Source organism: Jaculus jaculus, chromosome 10 (genome assembly GCF_020740685.1).
Source record: "Jaculus jaculus isolate mJacJac1 chromosome 10, mJacJac1.mat.Y.cur, whole genome shotgun sequence".
Lineage (NCBI taxonomy): Eukaryota > Metazoa > Chordata > Mammalia > Rodentia > Dipodidae > Jaculus > Jaculus jaculus.
This window is the reverse complement of record NC_059111.1, coordinates 97098454-97112467: the sequence shown is the minus strand read 5'-3', so window position 1 is coordinate 97112467 and position 14014 is coordinate 97098454. Positions and strand designations below refer to the sequence as shown.

The following is a 14014-nucleotide window of genomic DNA, read 5'->3' as shown; positions in this document are numbered from 1 at the left end:
ACAACTTAATAACTAGTAAGTCACTGAGCTTATGAGCCCAGTGGGATTCATCTTTTTACCTCATGATTATTCTGAGGATCAAAGAAAACAATGACTGTTCTGCCCCTCTATTTTTAGTATGGTACTTACCACACTGATAATATTTGCATGTGCAATCCTTCCTATGTCCCAGCTAGATTGTGAAATAGAAGGAGTCTCCTCAATGCCGTACAAGAATGGCCAATGAACGGTTATGAAGGGCCAGAGAGGATATTTTTGCCTTTGTGTGCCTTATAATCTCCATCACAGACTATTCATTTCTGCTAGTAAAGCACAAAAGCAATTATAAACTACATGTAAAAGAATGAGTATGATTGGACCCAGTAAGATTTTATTTAGCAGAACTGCATCTGGCACCTAAGAAGCTCAGATCTGGGCATGGTGGTGCATGCCTTTATAATCCCAGCACTCAGAAAGCATAGATAGGAGGATCTCCGTGAGTTCAAGGCCAGCCTGAGAAAACAGTGAATTCCTGGTCAGCCTGGGCTAAAGCGAGACCCTGCCTCAAAAAAAATAAAAATAAAAATAAATGTTCAGTGGATATTTGCTGAGTTGACTTGTGATTTGATGTCTTGAATAACACTGTCTGTGGACGAGGGACACAGCGCAGTTGTAGAGCACCTGCCTAACGCGCTGCGCTTTGGGTTTGGTTTGTAGTGCCTCCTCCCAAACAGTGAAGTACAGACCCTCAAGAACTACAGTCTGTAAAACAGTTCATAGTTTCCACTGCACAAGGCTACTGTGAGAAAAAAAGCAAAGAAACATGTCTGAAGTGTTAGGTAAATGTGAGGGACACTGTAGTGTTTTGTTAAATTATATGTCTCTTGTATTAACATGCAATTTGAATGTGCTATGAAATTCTTTACCAGTAAATAAAATTTTATGACATATGTAATTGTAGATATTTCAATAGTTTTTTAATGTCACTAAATACCAAATGCATTTTTAGTAGTCTTCAAAATGGAACTGTATCTGTACGTTCTTTGGCAATGGTAATACTTAAATATATATTCGAACTGCTGAAAGTTCTCAGATGATGAATATTTTATCATAGTGCTATCAAATTACAAACAGATGCCCCAAATCATGAGATGATAGAGTTCTTAGGTGCACAGAACAATTTCTCAAAACCATTCTAAAATATATTTAAGTCGATCTAAAATGTTGTACTCTGATATAATGATAAATGGTATTACATAAGTAGATGGAATAGGAGAAAAAGTATTTTAATTTGGATGCATATATTCACTTCTTAGGAATATAAATTGAGGCACAGGCATTAAAAAGGTAATAAGGTTTACCATAAACAGCTGGGTCCACTGAGCTGCAACAGCACAGGGTGAGTCTTTACAAATAAACAGGAAAATCAGCAAAGGATACAAAAAAAAATTCACAGAGAAAAACATACACATATGGCTTCTATGCAGTGTCATGCATCCTTTAAAATTGTAAGCATTTATTACCTGATAGTTGAGGACAAAAATCCTCAAAGTATAGGCATAAAGAGAAAAAAATATTTGTTACTAACCATACATTCACTAAGGTAAGATCTGTATTGGTAATTATGCATTTATACCCTGGTGGATTTTTTTTCCCATTTAACAAGCATTTATTGCACATTTCTGAATACCAGGTGTCATTTGCGTAGGTATTAATGTTACAGAGGACCCTGCCCTCATGAAGCTTAGCCCAAGTTAGGGGAGTTAAGTCTGTTTCTCTGTTAAGTGCTATAACAGAAATACTACGCCACCATAAATGACAGAAACCCCTATGGTAGGAATCTTAAGAATCTAAAATCAAAAGAGGATGGTTTTAGGTGTGCTGAGCCACCAGCTTCTCTGTGCATAGCGTCGTCAGCCTACCCTCTGCCACACTCCAGCCCCGCAGCCTTTGAGGTTACAAGATAACTACTGACTGTGTTTTTGAAAGCAAGGAGGTGGAAAAGTCAAAGGTCTCTCCTGCTAGGACATGATTAGAATAGGAGAGGCTGAGATTGTGTCAGATAGCCACTCATAGCTGTAAGGGGATCTGGAACTCTATTTCTTTTCACCCTCTGTAGTAGAGGAAAGCAGGGACAAGGAGGTGGCCCTGGTCACTGAGTGAGCCAGGTTTCAGAACCCACCTAAGTATGCTCACCAAGCTGCCATGGGCAAACAGAAGAAGCAAAGCTCACCGTCTGGGAAATTCCAGAAAGCCTTCATAGAATGCAACAGTCGAATAAGAGTTAAATTGGGAAGAAAAAAATATTTGTTCTTTTACATTTTTAAGTCTATGGGACATTTACTGTCAAATAGAAGAAAACAAACTTCACCAAAAGCCAGGGAATGTCTGGATAAACAAGGTGAGCAAGTCTGTTCTCAGTGACCTCTTTTTTTTTTTTTTTTTTTTTTTTTTTTTGAGAAAGCAGAAAATAGTTCAGGTAGTAAAAAGTACTGCAGAAAAAAAAAAAAAACAGAAAATGCAGCCAGGCGTGGTGCGGCACGCTTTTAATCCCAGCACTTGGGAGGCAGAGGTAGGAGGATCGCCGTGAGTTCGAGGCCACCCTGAGACTCCATAGTGAATTCCAGGTCAGCCTGGGCTAGAGTGAGACCCTACCTCGAAAAAACAAAAAAAAAATAAAATGCTTTTCTTACTCATGAAAACATTTTAACTATTGTTGGATAGAAAAATGCCCTAAGAATATTATATATGATTCTCTAAAGCAGAATAAACATAGCATTTTGGCTAAATCTTTCTTTGAAGATTTATCATCAACATCAGACTACCTAGGAGCTGTCAGACTTTCTGGAGTTGTAATCACTAATTGCTGAGCTTTAGCAGTAACTCAGTCTCAGTTTCTTTTCTGCTTCCATCTATCCAGCTCTTGACAGATGTTTCTACTGCTAATGTAACCATCTTCAGTATCCTTTCTTGTCTGTTTTCTGTTTCTGATTTTATCTAAACTGAGAGGATTCATTTGGAATTAAAAGTTTCTGAGGACTCCAGCATACCTCTGTGGAACAATAAAGACTTTGGACCCTAAACACTGCTTCAGTGGTTTTTAAACTATTGAAATTTTGTGTTCATTTCCTAGTTCAAATCAATGCAAGGTTGCAAGAATCCTGACCCTGGTAGATATGTCATCAAATGTTAAACCAGAAACATTTCTTCACATAATATTAGTTGTGGCTTTAATACTCAGTTGCAGATGTCATCTTTGCAGACATTCATTTTGTGTTTGACTCTGCCTTCTCTAAAAGTGCATAGACTGCTCCAAATCAGTGCTTGATAAAAATTTCTTTCTGGGGCTGGAGAGATGGCTTAGTGGTTAAGCACTTGCCTGTGAAGCCTAAGGACCTCGGTTCAAGGCTCGACTCCCCAGGACACACGTAAGCCAGATGCACAAGGGGGCGCACACATCTGGAGTTGGTTTGTAGTGGCTGGAGCCCTGGCGTGCCCATTTTCTCTCTCTCTCCCTCTCTTTCTTCATTCTCTGTCAAAAAAAAATATTCTTTCTGAAGTAATTGGTTATATTCTTACAAGACAGCTTTATGCAGGAATGCCACTGACACTGCCAGTACATGTAGCTCCATGTACACAGAGCTGTAAATGTTGCATTGAACTTCAGATTAACAGTGGTCAGCGCAGCCATGATCAGCGTCGTCACCAGAGGCCCTTGTTAAGATGAGGTCAGGTTGTCAGAATAAGCTGAAGAGTCATCACCATGGCAGTCAGCCATGCGAACAGAAAGAGGTGAGGGTGACGCAGGTGAAGATCCTGTTGTTTCATGTGTCCTTATGTCTTTTCTTCCAGGTCAATTGCTAACTATAGAGCTGGACTTGAAATCTTTAGCATTTCTTATGTTCTGCCACATACTGTCAAGTAATAGGTAAAGGGTGACTTTTGAAGGTCAATAAATTACTTGTATCACCCTAAAACTTTTACTTTCTAGAATGACATATGGACTGTCTGTCTACATGGGCCACTTTATCTTGGTCATAGCAATGCTTCCTCTTCCATGAAAGTTTATCACTCAAATCGTTCTCTAAAAATGACCAAATGAACTTAGTTCTGATTCTGATCATAGGCAGGAACTGCAAGGTCCTCGGCATTGATTTACCTAAATAGAAGTATTTCCATGAATGTGCTAATGAGTACCCTAGTCACAGTAGGAATGTTTACAGTACTTTGTCTTTGGTGAATCACATTAGTTGTTTAATCAAGTCCCTTGTTGTGCATGTTTAGTTCCTATATACACCAGTTAATCTAATAGACATCCATTGGCTGCCTATTTGGGGCCTTGGGAATGCAAAGGCTAATGGGTTCCTGCCAGCAACATATCCAGTAAAGTAAAGGAAGACCATTATGTAAAGTAGCACGTGCATGGAAACATTGTGATCGCCGGGGCAGGAGTTGTGTCTAACCAGGAGAAGTCAGGCGTGGTCTTGCACTCAAGGGGATAGTGTGTTTTGTGAATAAAGATGTCATTCCAATTCCATGTTCCACAGATGTGTCTTTGTAAAGCAGATGACATGAGCTGAGAAGTTTGGTGAATGTGTAAGAGTTTGAAAGGGAACCAAGGTACCATTCCAAGCAGAAGCAACAATGAGGAAAAGTTGTGGAGACAAGAGAGAGAGATTGATGCAATGGGAAGTACAGTAGTGTTTCAGAAGCTGCAGTGTGGGATGGAGAGGTGGCTCAGTGGTTAAAGATACTTGCTTGCAAAGGCTGATGGCCCAGGTTCAATTCCCCAATACCCATGTAGAGCCAGATGCACAAAGTGGTGCATGCATCTGGAGTTCATTTGCAGTGGCAAGAGTCCATGGTCTGCCTGTTCTTCCTCTTGTCTTTCTCTTTCTTCCTGCCTCTGCTTATAAATAAATCAATAAAGTAAAAGGCTTCAACGTACTATAGAAAAGATTTAGCAGGAACTAGGACTGGAGAAATGGGCAGGTTGCAGATGTTACGCCTTTTTGTTCATTGTCTTCATTTCAGTTGGGAGGATACTACTAAAGGTACACCCATTCTCTCTCTACCTGCCTTTCTAGCTCTGTCGCTCTCAACTAAATAAAAATTTAACAAAAAATAAAAATTAAAAAAGGTAATGAGCTGGTTTTGTCAATGTGGAAATCAGAACAAGTGACTTTTTTGATACTGGCTGTTACTAGAGACCCTGGATATACTTGTCTCCATGCCTTCCTTGTGGAAACCATTTCATGAGTTCATTTTTAGTTCTGTTGATTATTTACGTAGCTGCAGATAATTCATTACTGCTAGCACTTTGAGATGTGTGAGAGAAAGACAAAGCCATAGTTCCACCAAAGGAAGCTGAAATACAAGGACTAGCTAGGCTCCTACCATATGTATGACTAAAACTCGATGTTCTCTTCCTACAAAGAGCAAAATGAGACACAGCAGACGATTTGCAACCTGACCAAACTGTTTTGAAAATACCTTCAGGCTGAAGAGATGGCTCAGTGGTTAAAGGTGCTTGCTTATAAAGCCTGATGACCCAGGTTTGATTCCCTTAGTACCCATGTAAAGCCAGATGCATAAAGTGGCACATGGCCTGGAGTTTGTTTGCATAGTCTGTACACCACAAATTAAATACATGAGTTGGATGAGTGAACAGATGTGTTTGCCAGAGGTAAGGAGAAAGCATTGGATACAGAGCCCTGCAGGTAAAAAGGCATGTCACATGGCATGACCCAGAACTGCTGGCAAGTTCTGTAGGATGAAAAGCATAGAAAGATTGCTCAAGGATTTGACTAAAGTCAGTCTCCAAAGGGGCACTTGGGCCACATTCACACCTTGGGAGTTAACAGAATTGTAAATGAGATTTGACCACACGAGCTGGGTGAGACACTGGGGCCATGTGTTATATAAAAACTGGCCGGGGCCAGCACAGTGAGCCATCGTGTGGTAGGAGTGTTGTCTCTGGGAGCTCAATGCACTGAGCAGGTTACAGGTGCTAGGGACACCATAAGGTAGAGACACAAGGTAAAATGAGACATCATAGATGCAGAGTTCCTGGCCAGCACTCTCCCAATTTTTCTAGTGTGGTAGAAGCCTTAGAGCTCAAGCCACATCCTAGGCGCTTGCTGTGCTTTCAGCTTATAACGTAGTTAGTGCTTGCACACAGAAAATGTTGCAAAAAAAAATATTTTGTTACAGGTGTATTTTGCAAAGGTGATTTGCTTGTCACACATGGGGGTAATTTTTAAGTTCAGTTGATTGGATAAGTGTAATAGCATCATTAAAAACTAGCTGGGCGTGGTGGTGCATACCTGTTGCAGCCAGGTTTGCGTTGCTGGTGGAAATCATCGGACCAAGAGCAGATTGTAGGAAAAATGGTTTATTTGGGCTTACGGATTTGAGGGGAAGCTCCATAATGGCAGGGGAAAACGATGGCATGAGCAAAGGATGGACATCACCCCCTGGCCAACATAAGGTGGACCACAGCAACAGGAGGGTGTGCCAAACACTGGCATGGGGAAACTGGCTATAACACCCATAAGCCTGCCCCCAACAATACACTCCCTCTGGGAGGTGTTAATTCCCAAATCTCCATCAGTGGGAACCTAGCATTCAGAACACCTAGGTTTATGGGGGACACCTGAATCAAACCACCCTAACACCTTTAATCCCAGCACTCAGGAGGCAGAGGTAGGATTGCTGTGAGTTTGAGGCTGCCCTGAGACGACATAATGAATTCCAGATCAGCCTGGGCTGACCCTACTTTGAATAAATATATATATATAACCAGTCATTGCTTATGTTGGTATTAAAAGGCATTAATAGCTTAGAATTTCTAGTTCCTACAAAGTAATACAGCATTTTTACAAAGAAATCTATGACTGTTGTCACAGTCTGTCTACTCTGATGGTCTTTTACCCATTGTGGGTTCATTTAATGAAGGCTCTCTCCTTTCTTCCAGGGTGCTGATAAGACTGTGAAAGGTCCAGATGGACTGACCGCCCTTGAAGCCACTGACAACCAGGCAATCAAAGCTCTTCTCCAGTGATGGATGGAGGGACTGATAACTTGGGAAGAATGGCTCTCCTGTGGCCTCACACTGCTGCCTGTCTGTCTGTCACTCTCTATCTGCCAGCTTCTTCAGCTAAATACTTTTAAGAGGGGTGAGGGGAGAGAAATTCATAACAAATCAGACTACTGGGGGAAAACTGATCGGGCTTTTATTGGGATTCCTGATCAAGCCAGCCTCTTTTCCATTTCTAGTAAAATACACAGCTTAACCCAAGGGAGAGCAAAGACACAGTGGACCAGGATTGCTGGACCTTCTCAGCTCCCTAGCTAATGTATTAATCCGTGTGTTAAAGGTCTGAGTACAAGAAGACCAACTCTACTTACTTGGTAGCCCTCGCTGCAAGCAGTAGTGGCTGCTGCGATGTCAACTTAGGGTGCTGAGATAAGCAATTAGCTACAGCCTTCTGCCTTAAGATTGCACTCTCCCGGGGGGTCCTGGCTAGTTAAGAGCGCCTGCCGCCTGTGGTTGGTGACCAAAATCTTTCCTCAGTGACTCTAAGCTTTATGTAAAAGCTCAGCTAAGTGGGGAGGGGTGTGCCCCCTAAATGGCTGGGTGACAAAACTTGGATTTTCTCTCCCCTTTCATATGGATTTCATGTCTCTTTAGATAAAACTGACTAGTTTTATTTATAAAATCTTAAATTCTAGAATTCTTAAAGGAGGAATCATTCCAGTGTGCTTATTTTTTTTCCTCCTCTAGATTCAGACCTTTATATAGCATTGGAACACTTGGAGACTCCTGCTGGTAGTAAAAGGGGATCTAAAATAGAATCATAGCCATAGCATGTTAGTGTCACATACAGAGAGCACAGTTGTCTTAGCTCCTTGGGTTTTCATTTACTGTTTGAATGAACTGACCTCAGTTGTATTTGGAGAATCAAAGAACATTCTTTGCAATGCCTCTCTAAGACCCATCATGGATGCTGATTCCCTAATGCACCAAAGCTATCACTGGGGTCAGATTCCCTGTTTGGACCGATCCCTTCAAAACCCCATCCCTTCAAAAATGTGCTCAATACCGGGTGTCCCTGCACTGTTGATGGGCTCCTGCTGAGCATGTGCCACCCCACCTGCAGACGGTTTGTGTGTTTACTGACCACGCATTGCATAAATGGGACAAGTCCAGAGTGCACTCCGTGTGCTTAGAACATGTGCCCTAAAGTGGTGTTCTGAAGACTTGCTGAAAATTTAGACACTCTTCCAGATGTTTATTTCATGAGCAAGAAAATTAATCAAAACATAGAATCTTAACTTTGATACCCTGCATTTAAAGTATTACGGTTACTTTGACTTGCCGTCCATACATAAGCTTTCTAAAAGTACTACAGTTTTCCTTAGCTAAGTCATGCAATAATTGAATGTACCTCAAATTTTTAGGGGTGGGTGGGTTAGGGACTTGTATTTGAATTGTGGATAATAAAGAACTAATGTTTTTTTTTAAGGCAAATTCTATAACAGGGTTAAACTACCATTAAGAGCAGTCAGCCTGGCTAATAACAAGTCTTCTTGATCAGTAGCCCTCGTGTGTGTGTGTGTGTGTGTGTGTTCGTTAGTGTGTTCTCCCATGAACCCTTTTTTATCCTGTGGTTTTTTCACTCTCAACTAGCCTAACCCTGTAGCTTTCTTACGTTCAAAAAAAACAATCACACAAGTTTAAATACGTTAATGTCTTTGGCTAACTGCTGTCTTGATGCAGCCTGCTAGGGTTGGACGTCCTGATGGGAAATGGAGCGCGCTCTGCCAGCGTATCACTATCGACTTAGTGCCGCACGCTGTTTCGTTGTCTTCGTTGTCACCTCTTGGCATAGGCTTGAGTTTTACCCTTCTGTGGTTTTCACCTTTCTTTTCAAAGTGTTCTGTTGTAGTTGGCTGTTGCAGAGAGTGCATTATCTTATCATTCCTCAGCTTGGTCTGCTTTCTACAGTCATTATGGTTTCAACACCATGTGATTGTCTTGTGTAAGTTTATCCTGATGTTCCATGATGCAGTAGAGGCTCTTTCACCTTCCCTTTTCATTCTCAGCCATTTTGAAAACCCTATAATTATGAAGCAATTGCTTGAGAAAATAACAAACATAGACTAGGATAGACTGACCAAGATGGTTTACAAGGTTTTTTTTTTTTTAGATTATTTATAATGTATTTCTGAACTATTTGGCAGAGAAATTCTTAACACTTAATGTGCTTATTTTTGAGTAAAAGATGCTAAAACTATGTCTGCTTTTTGGTACTACACGCATTAATTAGCAAAATATTACATTTTGTTCTCCATGGCAATACTATTTAACATTTCAAAAAAAACTTGCATGTTCTGTACTTTTGTATAAAATCAATCATTTCGTATGCAGTGTATCAGGTCAAAGCAGGTGACTTGCCTGTTTGTGGTAATGTACTAACAAGTTCCCCTGCAACTACAGATCCACACAGCTCCTCAGTGCTCCGCCTGCCCCCACCCTTTCCAGAGCAGAGCACACTGTGTGACAGCTGCACACAGGCAGGCCTGTGATCCGTTGATTTCTTTCCCCAGATAATGGATTTTAAATTTACATGGATCGATTTGATTTTTTTTTTAAACTTCCACTGAGCTGCTCTTTTCTTCCATGCAATAGTGCATACTCAGTTGTGTGTAGAAGAAGCTGGTAAGAGTGCCCTCCTACATAAATAAGCAATTGCAGTGTTTTGCATGCAAAATTTTAAAAAAATTGAATTGTCCTGATTCTATTTTGTAAATGGAGAAACAATCATATCTTTCTAAGCAGTATGGAGAAAGACTTGCTTTGTGCATTTTGGGTATATATGAGTTCATTTTTCCACAATGTCATTACTTTTGACACAATTGAGTTTCTCATAAGTATCCTAGCTCATGTACATCCGAATGCGAACTAATACTGTGTTTTAAGTTTTGTGTTGCAAGAACAAATGGAATAAACTTGAATTGTGCTACAGCTGACATGTCAGCAGTGAGTGTGTTTATCCCTCAGTTGCGGTCACCCTTCTCTTTCCATCCTGCCTACAACCACATCAGAACATGCATTGATTGAAACTTTTCATCTGAATTACTTTATTCCTGTTCTAGGAAAAAAAAAACCAAGGCAAGAAGAACACCAACATATTAAAGATTTTATTGAAATAAACATACTAGTCATGGAAAGATTTTTCTGCTGCCTCCCAGTACACATTGTTCCCATGTGTGTGTCCAGGGACTGTCCTGGCTGTCTGGGGACAAAGGGCAGCAGAACATCAAAACTTCAGGCCTAAGAAAACACCACCGGAGCAGTGTCTTCAAGCCTGCCCTGGAGTGGTCAGGTTACTACACATGTCCTAAAGCTGTGCATGTCACCAAATCATGACCACTGGCACTTTAGAGCGTGCTTTTCAGGATGGGTGGTTTTGAGCCTCAAAACCAAATCAGGATACGTATTTTCACAAGATTATATGAAGTTGGTTTGATTCCATTGTAATCTTGTCAACACCAGAAGCCTGGTGAGTAGCTTACTTTGGAAGGGGTCTGTAGTGGTTTGAATTAGCGCTTCCCCATAACGCTATGTGTTTTGAATACTTTGTTCCCCAACTGATGGCAGTTGGGGAGGTGGAATCTTACTGGAAGAGGCGTTACAGTCAGTTCCACCTCGCTAGTCTTGGTAAAAATGACTCCTTATTAACGGTATCCTTTGGGCTGGAGAGGTGGCATAGCAATGAAAGTGCTTGCCTGTGAAGCCTAAAGACCCAGGTTTGGGTCCCCAGAACCCCCATAATGCACAGAACCCCCCAGATGCACAAGGTGGCACATGCATTTAGAGTTTGTTTGTAGTGGCTGAAGGCCCTGGAGAGCCCATTGTCTTCGCTTCTTCCCTCTCTCCTTCCTCTCCTCCTCGCCCCTTTCGCAAGTCAGTAGGTAAATAAATACCTCACAACTTCAAAAAAAAAAAAAAAAAAATCTCAGCTGGCTGTGGTGGCGCACACCTTTAATCCCAGCACTCAGGAGGCAGTGGTAGGAGGATCACTGTGAGTTCGAGGCCACCTGAAGACTACATAGTGAATTCCAGGTCAGCCTGGGCTACAGTGAAACCTTACCTCAAAAAAAAAAAAAAAAAGAAGAAAAAAAGTGTCTCATCTCTCTGCTATAGGCAGTATTTCCATAGTTTTCCATTCCAGTTTTAGTCCCAAAAAAGAATTCTTGAGACCTGAACCTTACCCCAAGTCCTTTTCCTGAATTCCTCCCAAAGCAGGGGGGAGGCCGACTTAGAAGACCACCCAGTGGCTGAGCTGTGTCCCCGCCTGACCTGCAGTGTGCGTGAAGATGAGGCCCCTGCAGTGCATGCAGCCTTCGCACCTGTGCTGCGGGCTCGGCAGTGCAACGTCCTATCCCACACCGCAGGACAGCCCCACCGCTGCTCCCCCCATGTTGTCACCCCGAGACCTTCCCCGGGTACAAGCCTGCTCATCACGTGTCAGCCTCTCCAAGGCTTTTTACTTCATGGAAATCTGATTTCCACGACTTTTTTAGCACTTGACCATGGCAGACATTCGCCTCAAACTAAAGGATCAAACCCTTACACAGCAAGATGGGAGTCCCCACTGAAGAAGAGAGCCCTGAGGCTCCCCGAGAGCCAGTGTCCCAACCTTGGCCAAGGAGCCTCGTATACACACAGCCTCTTGTGTGGTCCCAAGTAAATGAGATGAAGACAGACACCATAGTCACAATAAGAAACGCTGACCACGAGGTCAAATGCGGGTTGCTGAGCCATTGTGGGATATAGCAAAGTGCAGTTGTAATGCCACAGCAGAACAAAAGATCCTGTGCAGCCACCCCGGCAACTTCTGGGCACTCGGCCACTGTAACAGTGTGGACAGTCCACAGCTTGGGACGGAGCAGGGGGTCGTGTGCCTGGCAGTATGCATGGCAGCAGCAACAACAGAGGCATGCGATGCATGGACAACCTCTGGTCACCGGATGCTTGTTTTGAAGCTGGACAGTTTGACCAACAAGTCTGAAGCCCTCTCCCTGGTGTCTGGTAACCGTCTGTCTGTGGGCTCATTTGATCTGAGAATAGAATGTATGCTGAGCAGGCTCTGCAGGGGAAGGGCCTGTGCCCTGCCCACAGCTGGGCAGGCAGAAAGGGAGGGGGCCAGTATGGGCTTGGTTCTAGGGCTCTCTTAACTAGATGCCCTTGTAGGACCGCACGTCAGACTGACGCCAGATTCTCCCTACGGTGGCCCTAGTCTAGACCCAAGGAGAGGACCACCAGGGTTTCATTTGCTTTCCAGAACAGGAACAGTCCCCAGGGGCTTTTTCTCATACCAAGGAGGCCGTGTTTTCCAATGTCTGCTCTTCTCCCTGGGCACAGGGGCCGTGGAGATTGGGCTTTGTCTTTTTCTCCTCCTCTCCCCTGTGACTGTATCTTTGTATAAATCCCATAGTTCATCTTGTCTCAGTGGCTATAAGTTTAAATATATCTATCAGCAGTTCTTCCCATAATGATGATAAGAAAAGCCACATTTGAAACCTGGACTATTGCCACCAGGGAGGTCTTATTTTTTGATAGTGCAGAGGGGAGCAAGCCATCCTTTATTTATTTATATATTTATTTATTTATTTATTTATTTATTTATTTATTTATTTGAGAGAGAGGGAGAATGGGTATGCCAGGGCCTCCGGGCCACTGCAAGTGAACTCCAGATGCATGCACCACCTTGTGCCTCTGGCTTGCATGGGTCCTGGGGAATCAAACTGAGGTCCTTTGGCTTTGTAGGCAAGTGCCTTAACCACTAAGCCACCTCTCCAGCCTGCAAGCCATCCTTTTAATTGTGAGTTAATTCTTCACTTCAAAGGGCTCAAGGGGGGAAAAGTTACAAATAAATACAAAGTTTAAAGTTCCAAAAGTCATGACTTTAGGAGGTCTAACTGGTTAAACGAAGGAATTTTTTAATCTAATATCTCTAATCCAAAAAAAAGTTCATTTGATGGAATTTATTTCCTCTTCCTAAGATGTTCACTGTTTTTATTATGTGAGTCAAAGACATGACTTAACCTGCCTGCTAATTGAAAGTATCTTTTGATTATTATTTTTTTTCTCTTGCCAGTTATTTATTTGGGTTAAAGACTGGTGCTTCCTGGCATTAATGTTTAGAATTTTGTCATGCTGTGAGTCCACTTGACAATCTTTACTAAAAATCACATATTTTGGCCCTACTCTTGCTCTTTTCAAACTGTTCGTGAAGGGGAAAGAAGTAAGTATTTGTATGAATGAGCCTCTGGGATAATTGTGTCAAAGGGGAAGGAGAGGAAGCAAACTCCAAAGACAGGGTGCTAGGACGCCACTGAGGAGCTGCACTTGCCATTTTCTCAGAGCTGTGTTGCTGCCTGCACATGCTCAGATAGTCCTTAGTGCGCAAACTTGCATTCTAGAAGGACTTGTGATATTCATATGTGCTCATAGACACAGTCCTTAGCACACAAACTTACATTCTAGAAGGACTTGTTATGTGCTTTCAGTTGGCTGAGTTGAAGGACTCACCAGAGACCCAAAGAAAATCCTGGCCAGTTTCCTTGGATCCCCTGAATCATATCCCCATCCAATGAAAAACTGAATGAGATCCTCATTGTCCGGCCTTTGCTTCCCTCCCCTAATGATCCTTAATGGTCTAATAAGGTACAACTGAGACCTTTCAGGCCTCCACAGAGTATACAATATCTAGAGAAGTACCAGTGACCCAAACTTCAACTAGGTTCAATAAGGAAGTAAAAATGTTTAAAGTAACTTTACTGAAACCAGAAGAAAGCTCTGGGGACCCCAATACCACACCAGTTTGGAGCAGACAGTTTGTTTTCTTTGAGAAAAAAAGTTGTGCTAGATTGTTGGAGATCTAAAAGCATTTTGCTGGGGCTAGAGAGATGGCTCAGCAGTTAAGGCACTTGCCTGCAAAGCCTAATGACCCTGGTTTGATTC

General features: G+C 42.3%; 1 protein-coding gene across 1 annotated transcript in view; it reads left to right on the top strand.

Annotated features, from left to right (window-relative positions):
* Mtpn (myotrophin) overlaps positions 1-10014 on the top strand; it is a 35998-nt gene extending 25984 nt beyond the window's left edge. The window contains exon 4 of the mRNA XM_004661185.2: positions 6956-10014. Coding sequence (XP_004661242.1) covers positions 6956-7042 — 87 coding nt within the window. The 3' untranslated portion in view covers positions 7043-10014. The remainder of the gene's footprint in view (positions 1-6955) is intronic.
* The last annotated feature ends 4000 nt before the right edge of the window (positions 10015-14014 follow it).